Source organism: Toxotes jaculatrix, chromosome 3 (genome assembly GCF_017976425.1).
Source record: "Toxotes jaculatrix isolate fToxJac2 chromosome 3, fToxJac2.pri, whole genome shotgun sequence".
Taxonomy (NCBI): domain Eukaryota; kingdom Metazoa; phylum Chordata; class Actinopteri; family Toxotidae; genus Toxotes; species Toxotes jaculatrix.
Window position 1 is genome coordinate 16,950,767 of NC_054396.1, and position 21,793 is coordinate 16,972,559.

General features: G+C 39.9%; 3 protein-coding genes across 5 annotated transcripts; 1 reads left to right on the forward strand and 2 right to left on the reverse strand.

Moving 5' to 3' along the window:
• Positions 1-6,123: 6,123 nt before the first annotated feature.
• Positions 6,124-13,299, reverse strand: frs3 (fibroblast growth factor receptor substrate 3). Its single transcript, XM_041033171.1, has 7 exons — positions 13,194-13,299; positions 11,175-11,300; positions 10,974-11,062; positions 10,613-10,799; positions 9,681-9,842; positions 7,528-7,649; positions 6,124-7,446 (listed from the first exon to the last, which is right to left on the reverse strand). The coding sequence occupies exons 3-7, from the start codon at positions 11,037-11,039 to the stop codon at positions 6,124-6,126; spliced, it is 1,860 nt and encodes a 619-aa protein (XP_040889105.1). The 5' UTR covers positions 11,040-11,062; positions 11,175-11,300; positions 13,194-13,299.
• A 2,033-nt stretch (positions 13,300-15,332) lies between these two features.
• Positions 15,333-18,969, forward strand: tspo (translocator protein). Of its 3 annotated transcripts, XM_041033176.1 has the most exons (5): positions 16,730-16,917; positions 17,380-17,529; positions 17,744-17,921; positions 17,997-18,135; positions 18,233-18,969. In XM_041033176.1, exons 3-5 carry the CDS (start codon positions 17,749-17,751, stop codon positions 18,404-18,406), a joined length of 486 nt encoding a protein of 161 aa, XP_040889110.1. In that variant the 5' UTR covers positions 16,730-16,917; positions 17,380-17,529; positions 17,744-17,748; the 3' UTR covers positions 18,407-18,969. The 3 variants fall into 3 exon arrangements, with proteins under 3 accessions (XP_040889112.1, XP_040889110.1, XP_040889109.1); XM_041033178.1 differs by lacking the exons at positions 16,730-16,917; positions 17,380-17,529 and adding an exon at positions 15,333-15,452 and having other exon boundaries at positions 17,746-17,921; XM_041033175.1 differs by lacking the exon at positions 17,380-17,529 and having other exon boundaries at positions 16,732-16,917; positions 17,746-17,921.
• Positions 18,970-19,518: 549 nt separating this feature from the next.
• Positions 19,519-21,774, reverse strand: LOC121178807 (ubiquinol-cytochrome-c reductase complex assembly factor 2). Its single transcript, XM_041033179.1, has 4 exons — positions 21,580-21,774; positions 20,322-20,396; positions 19,785-19,851; positions 19,519-19,677 (listed from the first exon to the last, which is right to left on the reverse strand). Exons 1-4 carry the CDS (start codon positions 21,724-21,726, stop codon positions 19,568-19,570), a joined length of 399 nt encoding a protein of 132 aa, XP_040889113.1. The 5' UTR covers positions 21,727-21,774; the 3' UTR covers positions 19,519-19,567.
• Positions 21,775-21,793: the final 19 nt, after the last annotated feature.

Sequence of the window (21,793 nt, forward strand, 5' to 3'; positions counted from 1 at the left end):
CATTCGTGTCACAAGTAGAGTGTACAACAGCAGTGAGTCACGCGAGTCTCACTCAGTGAGTCAAAGAGTACCTGCAGTTCCTCGTAGGTCCCGGGTTTTGTCATGCTCAAGCATATTTGGCACTCGTTCGATTCATAAATTGATATAATAGTCACAAAGTTAGACCAATGCAACCTGTATGGAAATACACAAATCTGTCACAAAAAATGTTCAGTTCAGACCCGTACATGTACTTCACCCTCTGGTGGCGATTACACTCTCATAGACCAGACAAAAACAAACCAGATTTAAAAAAATAAAGTAAAATACACAATAATAATAATAATAAGAGATATTACAGTTTTCTGAAACTTTCAGTATTTTGACAGCGATCTATCTTGTAGTATGGACAGGAAGCTGAGGTTTTACAATGTCATTTAAATGATGATTGTTTGGTGGGAGATTTTTTTTGAAGAGGATGTACAAAAATCACTTAAGGGATGATGATGATGATGATAGTGAAAACCATTGATGAAGATGATGTATTGCACTAAGGTGCAAACCGCCTTTCTTTCTGTTCTTTCTAAATTTTTGAAGTCTGACTTACATGTGTGTTTTTGTTATTACCTTGTCTCGCTCTGAGTTGTTAGAAATCGGAAATGTACACAAAACAAAACAAAACAGAAATCTCTGAAAGGAGGTTTATTTCCACATTCTTCAGCACTCTGAGAAAAAATGGCAGCTGATGAGAGATCAGAGTGTCATGAAGTGCAACATAGCCACATGGCATTATAATGGCAAACACACTGTAGTCTTTACTCGTAATTAACATTATATGCTACAGAACATACGAGTCATGATTCAACACCATCTCAGTCACATTGAATTTGGCTGTTTCACTGCATCTCCTAAACCGCTGAGCAGACCATAAATGTTATCCTCTGTCTCATGTAATCTCAGCAAATTATGATTCATTCAATTTTGATTTCTACAATAGTTCCAAAAATTTGGGAAATGTGCTAATTGGCGTCCTCTCTGGAAGTTGGATGAAAAGATTTGTGTCTGCATGCTAAATATGAAGTTACAGCCAGGACAGGATTACCTTATCTTAGCATAGAGACTGAAAAAAGGGGGGAAACAGGTAGCCTGGCTCTGTCCGAGTATACATAATCCTCCTGCCAGCACCTCAAACACTGAGTAATAAATACATTATGTCTCATTTGTTTAAATCATTCAAAAATTACAATTTGTCATTTTATGGGCTGTTTTTCTTGGCCTGGAGCAGTGACTTCTTGGAGTCTTTGGTTTTTGTATGTTTTAAACAAATAAGACATAACAGGTGCTGGCAGGTGGATTTGTTTTTTAGACACAGCCAGGCTCGCTGTTTCCCTTTGTTTCCAGTGTTTCCAGTGTTTAGTATCTAAGCTGTATCTTCATATTTACCGAACAGACATGAGAAGGAAGCAAACAAGCGTATTTCCCAAAACACTCCTTCAAATGACATCCTTCTTAAACACAGTTCAGTGTAAAACAATCAGGAGTTGGCACTTTTTTTTCAAATCCAACTTTAGGGATTAAACCATTTTGAATAAAATGCCTCTTTCCTTCGCCCTCATAAACAGCAGTGAAAACGTTTTCCAGCTTGAATATGAAAGGCACAGTGACAAATTTCTTTAAATGGACTTTAAAATATGCGTTCAGGTTTGTACAGTAAACACAGAGCAAGCCCTTTTGTTTAACAACCCATTCAATAAATTCACTTTGGGGAACTTAGTGACAGAAGTTCTTATCTCGACTTGTGACTCCTTGCCCTGCGGATTACACCAGTAGAACCAATCATACCCACGAGCGTCTCTTAACAATTTCACAGACACCTGTGCGAATCACGCCTTGAGCATAAACACTGAAGGTTATGAAAATGAAACGCTTGAGATAGCATCAACAGCGAGCCAGTCACAGTGAGCAATGGAGGTGGGAGTTGCACTTTGTTTGAACTCAAGTGCAGTTAGATCACATGAGAGGCTCTGAAAGGTTTCAAAAACAGTTATTTAACATATCTATTTATTCTGATTACTGATCAGTAAACACAGGAGTATGTGGTAACAATGCTGTAATCACTGTTAACTGGTTTGGGTGGTGGTGAGGTTACTGCGTTATAACAAAGATAGTTAACACATTTAAACATGGACTGCTTTAGGTTGTTTTTTTTTTTGTTTTTTTTAAATGACCATAAAACCACATGTAACAATAGTCTGAGAAATTAAATGAACCACTTGCTGATTCCTGCATGAAACATCACCACTGGTTTGAAAAGTTTAATACAATAAAATTTAATTTAAGTACCGGCAATGGTCACCTACTGTATGGCACTGTTAATGTGAGTTTTAAGCAAACACAGTGTCTGACAATCAAGAAAACAGGCATCTTTTTTTTTTTTTTTTACTTTCATAGCGAAAATTGCACTATGAAGATTGAAAAGAAAACATAGTACCTGAAATAATAATAATAATAAGACTGCTGATTCACAGAAGAACAGGCGATTAAATACATTAAGCCCACAGCTCTATAGACTACTACTTAAACTTCACACTTCACACATTGGTCTGATTTCGACAAAACAATAATTCACCTATTATTGCAAAAATGTAAACATCCCTCTGATGCATCATGACAATGTCTTTGCAAATACAGTCAAGATGTCAGTATCGGGACAAGCTAAGAATGTTTTTTTTTTTTTCTTATAAAGGAGCCAGGTGTTTTAAAATCTCATATCAAAGTATGACACTCAAGCAAAAATACAAGCCATCAACTTTTGATCTGGGGTTATTTCAGGCTTCTTTGTTGGGAAAGTTAATCAGAAACTAAACTATAACCGTTTCTTGCGTTTTCACATTAATCTTAAATCAGTAGCACTGGAATCATTAGTTTATTAACTGATTGGTCAATTATCAAGTAAAATTGCCAAACGTTTGTTCGTCTGTGATGAATTTCTTGCTTTTCTCTGTGTCTGCATCATTGTAAATGAAATATTTTGGGGTTTTGGACTTTTGGTTAAAAAAAAAACAAGCATTTTGAAGATCTCGTTTTACAATTTGGATAAGTGATTAATCATTTGAGTCATTTATCAAGGAAAAATGCCAAATATTCGCTGATTTCAGCTTCTCCATTTGTTTTCAAGTATCTTTTGTACTGTTTGGCAAGCTCTTTGAAGATGGCACCATGAGCTCTGAAGAGACATTTTCTGACAAACATTAATAATACATTGAAAAATGTATAATGTAATGAAAATAATCATGAGTTTCACCCAAGCAAACCAGTGAATAAAAGTCACAAAATGCAAATTAAATTTTATCATATATCTAAAACAGAGTATATTATTTTTAATAACAGATAATCCTTAATTTGGGACCCATCTAACACTGAAAAGATTCATTAATTAGTTGATCAACAAATAATTTTATAATTATAATAACTGATAATTTAAAGTATCAAAAAAAAGTAAAACATTTTCACAGACGTTTCTGTCTTCCCAGATGTGAAAATGTGACACTCGTCATAAATGAAATATCCTTGGGCTTTGCCCTCTGACTCAAAAGAAATTTTAACACGCTGCCATGGGTTAAGAGAAGTTGCATTGACATTTTTCATTATTTGCTGACAGTTATGGGCTAAAAGACTGATTTATTACACACCACAGATAGAGCACTTTTGGATATTTCACACGAAAGGCTTGTGTGTCTCTTGTTTTATGGGCAGGGCTCAGTTGGAAAATGGTGATGTGAGAGCCAATCCCAAACTTGAGGCTGTTTTTTTTCCTTGCACAAATCAGTTTAAATAAATCATCTTTGCTTTACATTTCAGTTAATCTGCACTTTAACTCATGTTATACAGAAGCCAAAAACACCCTCCTTATCAGAAGTTGAGCATTTGTGTTTGTGTCTCATATTCACCTCTTGAATTCCCTGTTTAAAAAAAAAAGATCAACTTCAGGTAAATGCCACAATACATCTGCATCTGAAGGCCTATACACGTTTATAAATCTAGAACATTTTGGCCTTCATCCATCTGCTTAAAATAACAACTTGTTATGAGCGCTTAACAGAAAGATGACGGCATCAGTGGGGCCTGTGCTTCAGTTACCTCTCCTTCGAGACAGCCAGTTTGTCAGGAAAACAATCTCAGTGAAATTTTATTGTGGCCAAATGAAACATTCTCTGAAATGGTACATTACATGTCTACTGCTCAGAAGAAAAAAAAAATATTTCAGAACACAACACTGCTACTTCTAGTAACAACATGGTAAAAGATCTGACATCGCACAAGTTTTCATTTTGACAAGTACCTGTAGCTTACATGGGCTACTGTTAGTATTTACATGTAGCAGCATAAAACCACCCTAACTGTGATTATCAGACTATAAGATTACCATTCTTAAATCTCGCTCCAAAATGGCTGTCGATGTAAATGAGGTGGAATGTGCAGTTTTTTATTATTTTAATTTCTATTATCCTCAAAAAGTTGGATTCAGGTATTTTTTTTTAAGCTTGTATCCCGACCGCTATCACCTAATCCTAATGGCACATTTGATTTCATTCACCATACAGTTTGCAATTAAGTTTTGGCACTTAAAATATAAATACAGTCTCTCTTTTTTTTTTTTTTCATTTTAAATATAATTACACACAGTCATAACAGTAATACACCAGTATCCAGTGATAATTTGAGGTGAAACTTTGGTCTCCATATTACCGACTGGAGTAAAAACGCTGGTTATCACATGAAAGACAAGAATTATTACAATTCCAAAAAAAAATTGAATAAATAAATAATAAAATAAATAAATAACTATCTGACTAAGAAGGTCGATAAATAGCCTCGCAAAATTCTTCACTGAATGACTTTGCGACATACTTGATTACCCTTTAAACAGACCACTCACACCTGATAACAAATTATAGATTCATAACATTTTATGTGAGGTTATAGCTTAATGCCACTATTTGAGGTTATCGATGTTTCCATCAAAACATTTTAAACAAACCAAACCTACTACGCTGACTACGAATGTCCGTGAAGTATTTGGCCCCTTGCTTTTGGTAAAAGGACGCGGTCGAACCTGCGGCTCCGGTGGAGAGGGAGAAGGAGCGTTTTAGTGGCCCAGGGTTAAAAGTGCAACGTGACGAGCGTAAACCGCTGTGGACTTCCTGCAGGTCTGGGATGATACGCAGGAGGTGTGACTTAAGATGATATGCTACTTTTTCATTTGCTGCATGTGGATAGGAGGGAGCCGAAGCTCGTTTAATCCATGTGTGCTACTTTTACCATCACTCGGTTTGAGTCTAATTCTCCAAATATCACCATCTGCTCTGTTCATTTTATTCCATTTTTCAACTTGATTTGGACGAAACTATTCCTAAAATATGATAAAATACAATTCCATAGGATTGTGTGCAAAATGCTCTGTAGGCATATAGTAACAAAGAATGGTCTCTTCTACCAGCCACAACATTAGACTTAGGTGCTTGAGATGAGGTATGAATATTGGCCAGTATCTTGGAGGAACCATTAACCTTCCTGCATGCCGACAAATGCTCTAAGCCTTCAGCAATGAGGGTCACATTTCTGACTCTCATAGTGTTTAACTCAAAAAAGAAAAACACATGGATGTAGCATAACTAAATGATAGGAATGATATTTGTGAGTGGAGATGGGTTCAAGAATTGAAAATTTGCTAATACAGTATGGCAATGAATGCTTCAACTGAAAACAGAGGTCACTGCTCTAAGTCATAGCTAAGCAAAAAATCATATATGTATGATTTTCATATATATGTATGATTTTATGCTTAAATATAAATATCCATATATCCAGCAAACAGTATTTGCAGCAAAAGCTGCAGATTTTTCAAGAGAGCTTCACACCACATTTCTAATAAATAACACAATAAAATGGCAAATTCTCCTCAGAGATTTCTTCTTTCCTTTTATATGCACAGATAGGTTTCAGTAAGTTTCTAATTAGGTACCTGTATTGTATTAGTCAGCCCGACAGTTGAATTGATGGATGACAGTGAAGGGTCCAGTGTGCTAAGATGACGATAAGCCTTCATCTGTCTTCATCGTTCCTCTTCAGTTTGAACACCGCTTACAGAGGCAGGTCTGTGCTGTTGTGGCGAGTCTTTCTGGAAGTCCCATCATCCCTGGGCAGAGCTTTCTGCAGGTTGGACATGGCAGCAGTCTTCTTTAGGTCAATGACTGCGTAGCATTCACTGCGCCGGGGTGCCTGCGGGCCACATTTTGTGGGTGGTAGGCGCTGGTGCTGTGGCTGGGTCTGGGCACCCCCGCTGCTGAGGGCTTGGCAGGGAGGTTCTCCCTCTAGGTCCACCTGGATGTAATTCAGCTGCCGCGATGGAGGCATGTGGCCGTGCTCACAGCCTCCAACCCCTGACCTCGATCGCCTACGGAAATCAAAGCTAAATATTCTCCCCCCTCTATCTGGCTGACATGGCCGTGGATGCGGTGGGCAGGCATGCCGGAGCCGGGGCGGTTGGACCTGCTCTGTGTTGACATAGTTCTGCAGGGCATCTCTGTGGATGCCCCGACCATCCTGGTGGTACCCGTTGGGTGTCCCAGGGCCTTCTGAGAACTCATACTCATCAAAATCTTCTTCTTCTTCTTCATATTCCTCCTCATCCTGGTCATCATCTTCCTCTTCCTGCTCGTCATCCCGCTGCAGTGCGCTGTACTCCCACACGGGGGGCAGAGAGGGCAGGTTCTCGTAGTTAAGCAGAGCTGTCCGACGGTGGCCTCCGCCCATGCCCCTCTCACAGCCGTAGCCCTGCGGGGGCAGAGGTGACGGGCCGTGGGCGTGTGGGTGCAGTAGGGAGTGGGAGTGACTGTCTCCAGTGCTGCTGCTGCTGCTAGAACCCACAGATTGCGACACGCTGCTGGGACTCAGCCGCTGCTTCCGGCCGCTCCTCAGGCCGTTGATGTTCTCATAGGTGAGCTCGCCGCTCTGGCAGCCCACTGCGTGCTCGTGACCCGAGTGGCGGTGCGCGTGGTGATGGAAATGGTGATAGGAGTGAGAGTTGCACAGGTGCATAGAGGGCTCGTCTCCTTCCGTCTCTGAGCCTGTTGCACCCTCTACTGGCTGAAGGTTGTGAGGATTGTGCCCATGCCTCTCCCTCTCTCTCTCCCTCTCTCTCTCCAGCAGATGGCGTTGCGCTGGAGTGGGGCCCAGCATGAATTGGACTTCCTGCGAGGACGGCTGTAAGAACACCTGAGGATCTTTATGCTCCTCGAGGGGACAGCACCGCAGGTTGGACTGTGGGTTTCCTTGACCCCCGACAGGCATGGCTCCTCGTGTTGTTTCAGGGAAAGCGCTGGGCCGCACCTCAGGTAGGGCGTGGACACAGTGACGCATAGAGAGATCCCCCTCCATGCTAACAGTATTTACATAGGTGTGGGTCTGTTAGGGAAAATAAAAACAGGCTCAAATTGTGAACTAGCACAGATATTGTGAGCTATGAGATGCAAGCACAGGTCTTACCTGGTCTTCCAAACCCATGAGGCTATGTCCATGATCATCAGCAAGAGAGGGTTGGGAGGAATCACCTCTGATTGGATAACCAGGATATCCATTGGGAAAAGCTTGGACAGGGAACGCTGGAGCTGCAAACACAGTTATGTGACAATATGAAGACACAGACACCTGTGGCAGCTGTGATCAGGTGGAGTCCTGATTCAGCTGCTCAACACATGCAAACATGCCAAGGAAAGATGATATGTTATGAATAGTATCACACCACTGATCTCTCTTGAAAGTTAACGTGAATAAAGGAGTTACTGGAAATTTAATTTGTCTTCCAGTCACTGTATTTGATTCTTTTGTTTTTAGTTTTGAAATTTATTTAATCAAATTTTATGTAGTATAATTCAAATGTTTTTGGTTTATAACTGTACCAAAAACTTGACTTGGCTCAAAAAATTCAGCAGTAGTACCTATGTCTGTCAAAATTAAACAATATACCATGTTTTCTTTGCCAAATGTTTTCAGCCATCTTGCCTTCATCAGAGTAATCATATATGCCAAGTAACAGACATCATTCATTCATTCACTAACATGGTCCACACGTTCTCACTTTAAGTGTCAGCTAGCAATAACGGCCATGATTTCTAAGGAAATTAAAATCACTAATTTTATCATAACTGACGTAATGTTAAATAACATCAGTCAAAAAAACCCTGACCCAAGTTTTCACCCACTTTACTGTCTTACTTTAGGGCTAAACTGCCACACCTCAGAAAACAAAAAAAGTTTCAAAGACAATATAAATCATAAAAGCAAAATTAAAATTTTATAGTATACCCCAAACTGTGTTCTTTTCTTCTCACTGAAGCACAGCACTTTGTATACACAAAAACACTCCTTAACAAATGTATTTTAAGGAAGGTTTAGCATAAGTTTCTGTTTCTATTTTTTTGTCTGTTAACTGGTAAACTAGGCAGGCTAATGTCAACAAGAATATGACCTCACTACAAGGCAGCCCTTTCAAAACCAGTTCTGAAACCACAACCATACTGACAGAACTACAGCAGATCTACTGAACAAAGTGCTGCCTGCCAACATAGACATGAGCCAGTTGTGAAATATATGTCTGGCACTGACTTGCTATAACACAAGGAATGTAGAACTTTAGTGAAAAACTAACATTTTCTAAATCTGCTTCATAGAAAGTTGTAGTTTTTCCTCGACTGCTTTATATTTCAAAGTGCTACATGAGGTGAGATGTCAGTGCCTCGGCGGATGTGTCACTAATTTTAAGTGTGTTTAAACCTGCAGTAACTGATTTGTTTGGCCACTTGGGGGCAGTGGAAACGAGTTGTGAAACCAAGATTGCCATACTGTCACATTTTAAGTTGATTCGTGGAAGTTACAGAGCAGCATTATCACTGATCTGGAGTTATGTTTCAGGCCACTTGCTGAACAGAAGTTCACGATTCATACTTCTTTGCCTCTGCTTTTTGTCTTCTCACTCCTGAGGGAAATATCTTTATATCTTAGGCTGCTAAATAGCTAAAATTCTAGTTGATATCTGTGTCTGATGTTTGGTGATGAGCAGGTAGGATACAGTGGGTGTGGGGGGGGGGGAGTTAGAGTTCTTTTGCTGAAAACAGCTGTGGCTGAAACCCACACTACGAGAGCAGTGAAACTTTATATAACACTGATCATAGCTGCTTTAAGCAGCAAAAGACACTAATGTCTACTACTGAAGTATATAACATACTAAAACCTTGAATTTAACAGAATTACAGATTTTCACATTAATCCAAGACCTTGTAGTTTGTCAGATTTTAGTAAGAATCAAACAGAATTCATTTGGACATAAGGACTGTGAGCAACAATTTTGAAATATGATAATTCGGTTGCAGTACAGTCATAAAAAGAGAAATGTGATGACAACAGTTACTTGTCACCCAACCTTATCCAGCTGTATGAAGTGGAAGTCTTTAGAAGCAGTTTCACCTGGTGTTATTTGGACACCTTTGTATCCCTGAGTCAGTCTGCCCCGAGTCTATTAATAGCTTACATATTCTGCTAAATTCACTGCTGTATTGCTGCATGTAAGTTCTACAATTAATCTCAAATCAAGTGTGTAATTAGCAGGACTCTGCTTGTGTTTGTGTGGTTGTGTGACTCACTGTTGGGAGTCTGTGGCGTGCGAGACATGCCCATCTCCGGTGTGTGACCACTGCGACCCGTAATCATCGACTCCTCCACCACATTGATGCTGTTACATTGCATCAGCTCCTGAAGCAAATTGAAGATCTCTTCTGCCCGGGAACATTTGAATGCAAAGATTCCTGAACAAATGAGCAAAATAACAACACTGTTAGAGTTCAATCAGTCACCAATAACACAATAAAAACACAAAGAACTCTATGACTGAAGGATAGATGGTTATATAAATGATTTACACACATCATATCAATAAACAGTCATATTTTGTTCTTCTACCACACAAAAAAACATAAATCAATTAAAACTGGAAAAGCAGTCGTGGTCATGTTACGAGGTTACAAGCACATATCGGAATCCCCTTGTCCAAACACAGTATGCAAGTGAACATCAATGATGTGGAAAACTTTGGCCAAAATCAGACTTGTCAACATTTTTGGTTTTGAGACAATCACTGTGTCAGATTAGGTGGTCATAGGGGCAAATTCTTTGCTGTGATCACACGTTAGACCACGACCAATCAGAGCTTTCGCAAGTTCTGCACAACTTGTGTGGTGTGTAGATGGACTCTGCAGCACCTGACAGCAACAAAAACAATGTTTAAACACAGTTTTTTCAGGTCAATGCCACGAAACACAATGTAGAAGCTGTCAAACTAGAGAAGGTAAATAAATACTGACATGCTAGTCTTTTTGCTGGGATGTTGTGAAACATCCGAGATCATGCAGTTGGCTTTCACTGTGACACACTATACAGGAAATAAACAAACCCGCACCCAGCATTTACTTGGCTGATATAGTGTAGTCTTGAATGTGGCATTGTCCCCCCCCCCCCCCCCCCCCCCCACACCCTTTTTTTTTTTTTTTTTTTTAATTTTACAGCAAAATTTACTCACCCTGCCCAGTCTGACAGCGGCGCCCACTCTCAAAAGAAAACAGGTTGGAGTCGTAGCCGTAGCGTCGCAGGCAGAGATATGGCCACCGAATGGCATCTCTCTTGCGTGTGTGAAGAATGAGCTCGGTCTGCGTGAGCTCCATGATGCCAGAGCCCAGCTCGTTCCCCTCATCATCCACATTGGTGACCTAGGACACAGAGAGAAAAGTAAATAAAATGAAATGAAGGAATTAAAAGTGTGATACACAGTAAAATACATTAGTTTACTACAGCCTAATGACACATGGACACAAACAAGTGGCGATGTCACCATAAAATCACAATATGAAACAGAGCTTGAGAAATATTTAGGGTTAGTTAACCTTAAATTTGGTGAGATGGTTGTCTCGGATGGGGTCTCTGTACAGACAGCTCCAACAGCTCCCCATAGCTTCAGCAGGCCAGCTGAAACCTGTCACAGATGAAGCAAACATCATCATCCACTGCCCTTAACAACATCAACAACGCAAATGAAACAACACCAAACATCTACTTCAGGGAAAATTCATGCGTAAACTTCTTACTCAGTCCAGGCCATCAGTGTAAAGGGATTCACGTCTCAATCCCAGGATCTTCTACTGGGCATCGGCATCACAAGCCACTTAGTTTGCTGGACTGACATCTTCAAGAGAAGCATGATGTTCTCCCCCCTGAAACCATCAACCACATTCAGGTTTAGACAGAAAACTTTTCTGTCAATACATAAACCTCACCTGCAGCCAAATGTCAAATATAGATTTTGTCAATTTTAGCAGAAATGAAACTGGATTCAGGGCATCGTGGTGGCGTAGGGATTTCAGACTGTGAACCTGTTGCATGTCATCCCTCCTTCTCTGTCCCCCCTCATTTCCTGTCACCTCTCTACTAGGCACTGTCAAAATAAAGACAAAAATGCCCAAAAAGAAATTTAGAATTCTACAAGCAGTGTCTATCATGTGTGCACTTTTCCCCCCTTTTGCTTAAATTGACAAAAAACATTACATAATAGTCTAAAAGTTTCAAAAGCCTTCAAATGAACTATTCAATTCAAACAATCAAAAAATCAAATTATGATTAAACATGAAACATTATGACTATTCAGTGACAGTTACTAACAATAAATACCAGAGTAAATATCCTAATTAGTTGATGAACAAAGTGAAGTGTGGCTAAAAGTAGAGGTGCTCTATCAGCGCAGATATGGACTTTTAGCACCACCTTAAAACCCCATGTTATCTAAAAGAAAAGTGCTTAGAGCTGAGACGAATAGTTGATAAATCAATAAGTCAATCAGTGGAAATTAATCTGCAACTATTTAACAATCATTAAAATTCTAAAACCTCACGTTTTAGAGAGACATTTTATGGTCCCTGCTTCTCAAAAGTGAGAATTTGCTTTGCTCTTCTTGGTCATAAATGTTAGTTTTAACTGAATGTCTTCGATACAATCTTTCAAAACAAGACATCGGAGGACGTTGCCTTGGACACTGGGAAGTTGTAATGAGCATTTTCACTGTTTTATGATATTATACAGACAAGCAATACAGACTGAAAAATTAACTGAGGAAATAACCAGCAGATTAATCGATAATAAAAATAAACATATCCAGATTTTGAACTTAGGGAATGTAGAGCACAGGTATTAAACAGGCACCCAGAGCTGAGGACAAAGTTAGGTCAATGCATCCAAGTCAAAAGCTTTGAAAAGCAAGTAAGTGGATCTTAGAGTTTTAAAAAAATGCTTCAAACTGCTATAAGAATAATGCACTCAAGTAAGATACAGTGAGTTCCCTGTAAAGTTATTCCTGAAAACCACAAACAAAAAGTTAATATACACCAGACACACTGAATTATTTCACCAAATACACAAAACAATCTTACAAATCTGATCCAAGCTCTTGACTCAAATTTTTTTCTTTTCCTGTCTGTGCACACGTCTGCAACTGTGATCACCTCGCTGTGATTCAGGTTGTGATCCCTGTCACCCTCACACAACCCACAAACACGTTTCAGAGCAACACCGCCGCATTATGTGAGCTCTAACCTGGGCCTCCACATCTGACTGGAAGATGCCAAGCTGGACTCCACACCAGTTCTCACACACACACACACACACACACACACACACACACACACACACACACACACACACATATAGCTACCTTGAATCAATGCGAGCAGGCTAAGGAGCTAAGCTACATTACACACTTGTCACAAAGCCAGTGATTGAATGGGCTTTCCCCTCCGTCTGGGCTATTTACGGCAGAAAAGCCACAGCCTTTTGCTCAACTAGCCAAGCCAACACGGAGCACCCCCCCTCCCTCAACCCGCCCCCCCACCTCCAAAAAAAAAAAAACAAGCCGACGAGGCTTCACCTGCCCCATCAATGTGCAGAGACTCCAGCACAGCAATGCTACCACGACACCAGCACACTGACACTAAATCTAAATGCACAACGACACGGTTCAATGACCATTTGTTCTCATTGGTGTGAGGATACAATAGCGTGAGCACATAGCAGTCAATGGGCAAAGTGGAGAACGACAGCGATGGTTTGCTACTCACATGTCTGGCACGGATTTTTTATATATATAAATATATATATTAGCCCTAATGCGAAATAAGCATTGAGACCGCGATTAGTTATCGGCGGCGGCGGCGGCGGCTGCTGCTGTTGCTGCTGGTAGCGGGATGTGGCACTTGCACGACAGAGACGCGAATAACAGATGCAGAGAGAGCAGTAAAAAATGTTGTTATTTTTTTTCTCCTCCTATTACGCCCCCCTACTGCAGCACGGGCCTCTGCCTGTGTGACATTTCCCAAGCAGCTGGGGTGAGAGTTCACAGCCAGACAACGAGGCTGAGAGGAGCGGCAAGAAGGTAAGAAACGCTGGAGGACCAGAGAGGAAAGGTGTCCCTGCCTGACGGACTGTGAGGAGGGGCGAAAAAACCCATGGGACTGGGGGGCAGCATCAATACCTGACTATATATCGTGCTTAAACGTAAATAATCCATAAAGTGTTTTTTTTATTGTTGTTGTGGTTATTGTTTTTTGTTTGTTTGTTTTGGTTTTTTGACTGAGTAATTCATGAATGTGCCCATGACTTTTTTTTTTTTTTTTAATACTTTCATTCCCTCCACCAAGACTTCCCCAGGAAAAATGACTTAAACAGTTAATCGACAAACAAAGTTTTTGCAAATTAACTTCCTGTCAATCAGCTAATCAATTAAGCAACGAATCATTTCATCTTCACTGGACTGGTCTGTTTCTGGGTTTCTGGAGAAATAATGATACTAACCCAGTGAGGGCCCCTAAGGGCCCAACAACAGCGTTTTGCCCTGGGGCCCCTTAGGAGTTTGACGCTTAGGAGTCTGTTTTTACATTAATCTGCTGAGGGGAGTCGGTTTCTCTGTGCTCATCTTAAAGGAACAGTTTAACATTTTGGGAAATAGAAAATTTGATTACTTACTGTGATGTAGATGAAAACATTTATAGAATTTTCATGTCTGTCTGTTATACAAAGCTACAACCTGACATCTTGGCACAAAGACTGGGAGCAGGGGGAAACAGCTATCCTGGCTCGGTCCAAAGGCAAAACAATCCATCTTCCAGCACGTCTAATAGTAAAGTATATCACACAAAATTTATCCCTCACTTTTACCACGTGTTGAGACTTTTTTTTTTATTTTATTTTCATTCTCACTGCAAATTCCCAGACACCTCAAACTTTTGAAAGCTATTTCACGAACCACAGTTCCACAGGAAGTTTTATGAACTTTTACAAAACTAATAGGTCATAATCCTTCATATGAAAAAAAACCCCTTCCTTTCCTTATACCTGTAACTCTCTTCAACTCTTTCTCTGCTCTGTTGCTTCGCAGCTAAACCACACAACCCAAAACTAAACATCCATACAATAAGAATCATTATATGTATCAACAGACCCACTACTCATCACAGTGTGCAGTGTTGTTGTTTTTTGTCTTTAATACTCTGCCATCCAGATGCTGTTGGATCCATACTCTGAATAAAGAAATGTAACATCAGGAGAAATCACTGTTGCTTCTATTTTCTGTTCTTTATTACATTTTTACACTATTGGCACTGGTTTAAATGCACTGTATAGTTAGAGGAATGTGGAATTATTATGTATTTTGACAGGTGCTGGTGTTTCTTGTGAGGATGGAATATGGGAGATTCACTTAAAGTGAAACTGCCAGGCACAGGGCTCAATGGGCCCCTGGGCAGGAGTCTTTCTCTTCTTGGAAAGACTCAGAAAAAGAAACAATTTGACTACAAAGAGACTAAAAAGACAACCAAGAGATGGAAAGTGGCACAGCACAAACTAAGTATGAAGAGACACAAAACAACCACAAAGAGACTCATATGGCCACAAAATGACCACACGACAACAGACTGCTTGTCTCATGATCCATCTATGGGCTCACAGATGATGAGGAGTAAGTTTTGTCAGGTTTTAGGTAGAATACCTGTTTATAGTTCGATCAGTTCATCGTTGATTTCAGTCTTTTTGTGGCATTTGTTGACATGATTTCTCCAGACTTTTCCTTTAACAGTCACTAATGACTCTAAATATAGTTTGCTTTTGCTCACTGTTCAACATGCTTTTCAAGTTTAACTTGCCGGAAGCATATTTCAGCTTTTCCCAGAGACCGGTGAAAAAAAGACTATTACAAAACGGAGGCGGGAACTATCTTGACGGTTTTGTAATCTTTGCAGCGTCCTCACCAGTCACGTATCCAGCTGCGTGGGTTTTGTAATCATCAAGGAAATACGAAATAAGTGGCCGAGCAGGAAGTAAAGGTAACGTTAGCTTCTGCATTTCTTTTTTGACCTTTGGACCTCTGTAGAGTTATACAGCTTATTTATTTAGCAACCACACGCCACCAACCGACGACGCTGAAGTTGGCTTCTGATTCACAGGTTCAGGAAACAATGAGGATATACAGCAACCGACCATGTTTATCAAAATACTAAAAATATTAATTTTGGACAAATGTGAAAAATTATAATTTAAAAGGAAAAAAACCCCTCAACTTTTACAAGTCCTTTAAATTTATCTCAAGCAGTATACTTCATAATACCACTGAATAAACTGTGATGATTTTGAAAGAATGTACTATATGGCAGATATAGGGTCAAGTTAAATATTTAGCTATTCCTTCTCTGGGTATACATGTGATCACTTGAGAGCTGCTCTTAAAAGTTACTGTTAACACTATTAACGGGCTGTAAGTTGGAGAAGGTCACTAATTGGTAAATGTGTCTCATTGCTTCCACCCAGCAAGAACTTTTTTTATTCTTATGTTGGTTCTTGAGAGATGAATGTTTGTACAGAGTGATGGCAGCTGGTATGAATGACTTCCTGTCGTGTTCCTTCTCACAATGGAGCAGAAGTCTCCTATTGAAAGTGCTCTGCTGTTTGACCAGTAGGTCCTGGAGGGGATGTGAGATGTTCTCCATGATATTCAGTTGTGCAGCATCCTACTCTCCACAACCAACTCCAGGGGCTCCAGAGTAGTCCCCAACACAGAGCCAGCCTTTCTGATCAGTTTGTTGCTGTCACTGGCTCTGATGCTGCTGCCGCAGCAGATCGCATTGAGGAATATTGCACCTGCTATAACAGCCTGGTAAAAGATCTGCAACATATGGGCGGAACACATTAAAGGACCTAAGCTTTCTCAAGAAGTAGAGTCGGCTCTGCCCATAAGTTAAGTTTAGGTTAAATGCATGTATGCAGAGTTTATCCCCAATGGAACAAACTGCTCCCAATGGAAAGTGATGTCTGAAAGCCTGTAAAATGAAATGTAAAATCAATTCATGTGTGGTTTCACCCTAAAACGTACCGTATCATGATCCAGCCGTCAACAAACCAAATTTTGCAGGGTTGGGTTTAAGGGTTTGTTGACGTGACAACAGTTCCAAATGAATTTTAAACCAGACTCAAAATCCAGACTCATATTTGGAGAATTAATTAATTACGAAAAACCCCGGATGTACTATCGTCGAGTTGGAAACCGACTTCAGTGACGTCCAGAGGCCGGTCGTTGGTGTGGTGACAGCGTGGTGACGTCAGATCGCTTGGCTCCGTGCGGCGGCGGCGCTGGGAGTGTCCGCGCAGTGACCGCTCCGATAAGGCTGCCCTGCCCGAGCAACGCGCTTATATCACAACACACCAGCATGTCTGTGGACTTCACTGTGGGTGTTTAGCTGTAGTACTACAATACAACACACATACTGTGCGGAGAAGCGGACACCTGCGTGAGGAGTAAGTATACTAGCCAACAGCTCACAACCTACCTTCAATACTGACAGTGAAATTATCTTTGACGGTAACTTTGCGCCAAAGGAACTTTGACCTAGAGCCTTTTAGTTGCTGCATGACTTCAGTAAGTCCTCCCAGTGCATGTCTACACACTTAAAACATACTAAAAGACGGATTATCTTAAAACTAGCATGCTTTGCTGTTCAAAACGAGTTTGATCATGTTTATGTTGACAGCTGAACAGCCACAGCCTACCTGTCTACGGCTAAGGTAGCATGAAACTTTGAACGTTTCTGTCCTATAAAGCAGCAACAGTAATGCCAATACTAGATTTTTTAGGACTGATCGATATTGAGTTTATAGCTGCTATAAATGAAATGTCCATATCAACAATGGAAGCTACCAGTATGTTAAAGTGGTCGCTCATAGTGATGAACCCACTGATCTCATTATTGTTGTGTTCAGCCACAGCAGGCAGCTGTTTGTGACACAAAAACTCTAAAACCCCACTGTTCACTAACTGCCCAACACCAAACAGCAGACAAAGTTAGTGAGCAGGTGGTGAACACACTGGAGAACTTGGCTGCTAAAAAGCCAGATATTTTCCACAGGTGGGAATGATGCATGATGATGTTGCTTTGTATGTGCTGGACGTGTAAATAAACAACTGTTTTGTTTTGTTTAGTTAAATAGGTTTGCCTTATCAATTTATATGATAATGTGTCAGAACTTAGAGCAAAGTGATCTTGCCAGGGCTCCCCATTGAGCAAACAGAGAAGTTGACGCAGAGCAGAGGTTAAACATCTATAATGTGTCCTGCTCTTATCTCAGAAAATGTGGCTGCCTATGATTGGAATGACTGCCCTGCCGCACCTGGGAGGGCTCTACGGCGGTTACATCACACGCAAAGAGGTGAAAACCTGGTACCCAACGCTGCAGAAACCATCATGGCGCCCACCAAATGCAGCATTCCCTGTAGTGTGGACGTGTCTGTACACAGGCATGGGGTAAGTAACTGGGTCCTGCAGTCTTTGTAGCACCCTCCTTATCTAAATGATCTTATTTTAAACTTTGTCATGCAGGTATGGCTCCTACCTGGTGTGGAAAGAGCTGGGAGGTTTCACTGAGGATGCACTGCTTCCACTGGGACTATACGGGCTACAACTAGCTCTGAACTGGGCCTGGACTCCTATTTTCTTTGGTGCACACAAACTGAAATTGGTAAGTTTAGCACAAACATAATTATTGCTCCTCGTTGGGACACCACATAGGAGGATTATGCAGAGCTTATTTAACATCCTATCTCTTCCCAATTTAGGCACTCATTGAGATTGTGCTTCTTACTGGGACTGTCGGAGCCACCATGGTGTCTTGGTATCCCATCAGCCGCACCGCCACTCTGCTCATGGCGCCCTACCTGGCCTGGCTGTGCCTCGCCACCTCTCTCAACTACTGCATATGGAGAGACAACCGTGAGATAAAAGATGAGTAGGAGACAATTCTGTGTGCTTTGAAGAGACTACTGAAATTCTGAATTGTCATTTTCACTGAGTTATCATTTTTTCTTTCTATGAAATCTGAGCAGAGTTTCACTTTTTGGTGTGACTCATCTTGAAGGATTCACAATATAAAATCAGCCCGTCAAAGTTCAGTCAATATCTGTGAATGTGATGGTCACTGTGCAAAAATTCTTTTATAAGGTCATGATGTGAAATGTTGAACTGTAACACAACCTGCCTTTCATTTTATATTTTTCATTGTTTTGTTACCCAAATTAAACGGATCCTTGGTTAAAATACAATCCATTCAGTCAAAACTCATAAAATTCCAATGTAATATATAATCAGAAATTGTCAGTATGCATATTGAACACAAAAATACAACTCTGATCGGGCTACATGATTACATTTATACTAATTGTTTAAAATAAAGCTTTTTTTTAAGTGTAAAACAATTTTTTTTTTAATGAAGGCTGTCCCATGTGTACATTTATGATGAAGAAAGTCTTGTGTTGTATTCACTTCTATAACTCTATTAAAAGATTTCTATCCAGTTTACCATTTAAATGTTTCATTTCCACAGCACAGCCATGGAAGAGTAGCAGAACTTTTACGACATTATATATAATGTAAGGTCACAGGCTTATTTTATTTTCTAAAAAAATGTGTGGTAATAGTATGAAAGATATTGTATAGGTTTTAGAGTATCTGCAGTCTTTCATGCAAGTTATAATGTAGCACCAGAAAAGTAAATCACAGTAGATGACTCAGACACCCTCAGCAGCTCAGACCTCTGCTGAGCTGCACAACCCACTAAATGTACTCTAATAAAATAATTTAGAAACGTATCTCGATCTGCATCAAAGTTAAAGTCAGAAAATTCTGGAATTCTTGAGAAAATAATGAAAACTTTCAAGAACATCCTACCTACCATCCCTTGTTTCACTGCCCTTGGCTTTAGGTTCATTTCTTTCCCCTTGTTCTTCTTTTTCCTTTTATTGTACCTTTTTCCATCCAAAGAGACAGTCTATACAACTAATATCTACAGTTAAAATAGTTTGTCATATTCATTATAACCATTCATGAAAATAACAGTCCAAAAAGATACTAACAATAAGCTTTATTTTTATACATGCAATGAGAAACAAAAAAAGTTATTTTTCCGGAGCTTTCTCTGGAACATCCTCTGGTGATTTGGGGGAGAATCTCTCCATTAACGTCTTCCACAGACCCTTTTTATCCTCGTCCGTGTGTTGCATACTCCCTGTAAAATGAAAGATCATTACATTTTACAAGTTAGCTCTATCAAAGTTAGTTTTCTTTCATAAAAATAAATAATACAGCACAGCATGTATTACTGTGGCTCCATACCTGACAAAAGAACTTTACACTCTTCCACCGTAACCCCAGTAAAGCTTGTGTCTCTTACGCGAGGAAACTGCGAATACATACAAAGAGTTGTTAAATGCATTCAAGTGTCTTAGACAATTTATTGAATTTCACACAGGAAAAAAAAAAAACACATTCCAATCTGATTTTAAAATGTGCCACTACATTTACAGGCTATTTGCTCAAACCTACTGAGACCTTTGCACTAACTATAAAATGTTTTACTGTCCTCTTCACAGAATGAAAGCTAAAAAGTAACTGTCACAGCGCTTCCTTACAGTCTTAAACAAGATGGATAAGTTATTCCCTAGCTGATGCCTTTCATGTTACCGATGGCTGAGGAGGGGACTGTACTGTCCGGAGACAGATTTCTATTTCATCTGCTGCATTTAAAGCAAAAAAGGAACTGGCCAAATAATTTCATTAATTAATTTTGATTAAATGTAAAATATTCATTAAATGTCTAGATGTAGCACATACAAGTAGAGCAGCACCTGAGATATATGAATATGTACTTACTCGCTGTCTGTATACGTTGCCATTAATGTGGGCCAAACTTTCATACATCTGGTCACATTTCTCTGGATCTGAGATCTGGAGGGAAAAAAAATTTAAGATTCAGTGGATAAAATATACAGAACTGGACAGATGACAGCAGCCCAATGTAATTGCTGGGTTGTTAAATGAGAAATATGTTCCCATATTTGTTATATGTTTTGAATGAATATATTAATACCAAAATTAACAAGTAACTTTAGAACCCCACGGATAAATAAGCAGGCTAATGTTCACTGCAGATATCAGCACTAGTGTGTACTGCACGTTGGCTGATGTTGGCAGTAGTTTTTGATGCTACACTAACATTTAGTCAAAGTCAAAGTCAAAGTCAACTTTATTGTCAAAACCATATGTACAGGTCATACACAGGTTTTGAAATTGCAGTGCTCCCTAGGCCCGCAGTGTTACGGTAAAAAAATAAAATTAAAAAAAAATCCTGTGTTATGTTTGCTGTGCGTTGTCTGTTTTTGAAAGCGTAAGACAACAGGCTGTTATCTTTCACTTCTGCAGCTTGTGCATCACTGGGAGGCCTCCACCCAAGGACTACAGATGGAAGTTAGCTTATAGCTATATCTGGTGCATTAAATGCATTGTGCACTGTCCCTGTCATACAAACAATAAACAGAGTTCAATTTTCAACAAGTTTACTCCTCACTCACACATTTACATTTTTAAAAACATACTTTTATTCGAGAGCCTTTGCTAATTTTTAGTCTTTATTTTTATTCTATTTATTTTATTCAGTTTCAATCCCCTTATTATGTTTTGTATACATGATTATTATTAGTAGGAGTAATAGCACTAGTATAAAATATAAAAAAAATAATAACTAACCTAAGAATAAGAGTAAAAACTGTAATACTTTTCTCTCACATGTAGTTTCCCATAAATAAACAACAGCATAAGATGCAACAATCTAAGTTGTAGCTACCCCAAATCTGTACTTGAGTACAGTCCTGGAGTAACTATAGTTCCTCGGTCTCTGCCACTTCTTAAATACTGTTTACATTATGCAAATTTTGGTCTCTTGTTATGTTAAGGAGATTCATTTGCCGTGTAGATATAAACATGTACGCAGTTCATAGTAAAGAGGCTCAATGAGCAACAACAAACGGTCAGGGCAGACAAGGTCGCCGGCTGTTAGTCCTCCTAACTCCCGGTGAAACCTTTAGCTTAGCTCGATGTGTTTATGTAGCGTAGCAGGTGGCAGCCACGGTACCTGTGTGTTTTCACCCTCGCGGAAGGCGGCGGCTACTCTCTGCCGAAGAAACGTCCCCAAATCGCGGCCTTTCTTGGTCTCATCCCGGGGCCACTCTTCACACAACTTCAAGAATCGACGGTACCTTGTGGCGGACATTCTGTTCATGTAACGATTATCGAATTGAATAAGGACGTTCGAGGTTTGAGCTTTATCGCGCACCGTATTTGTGTTA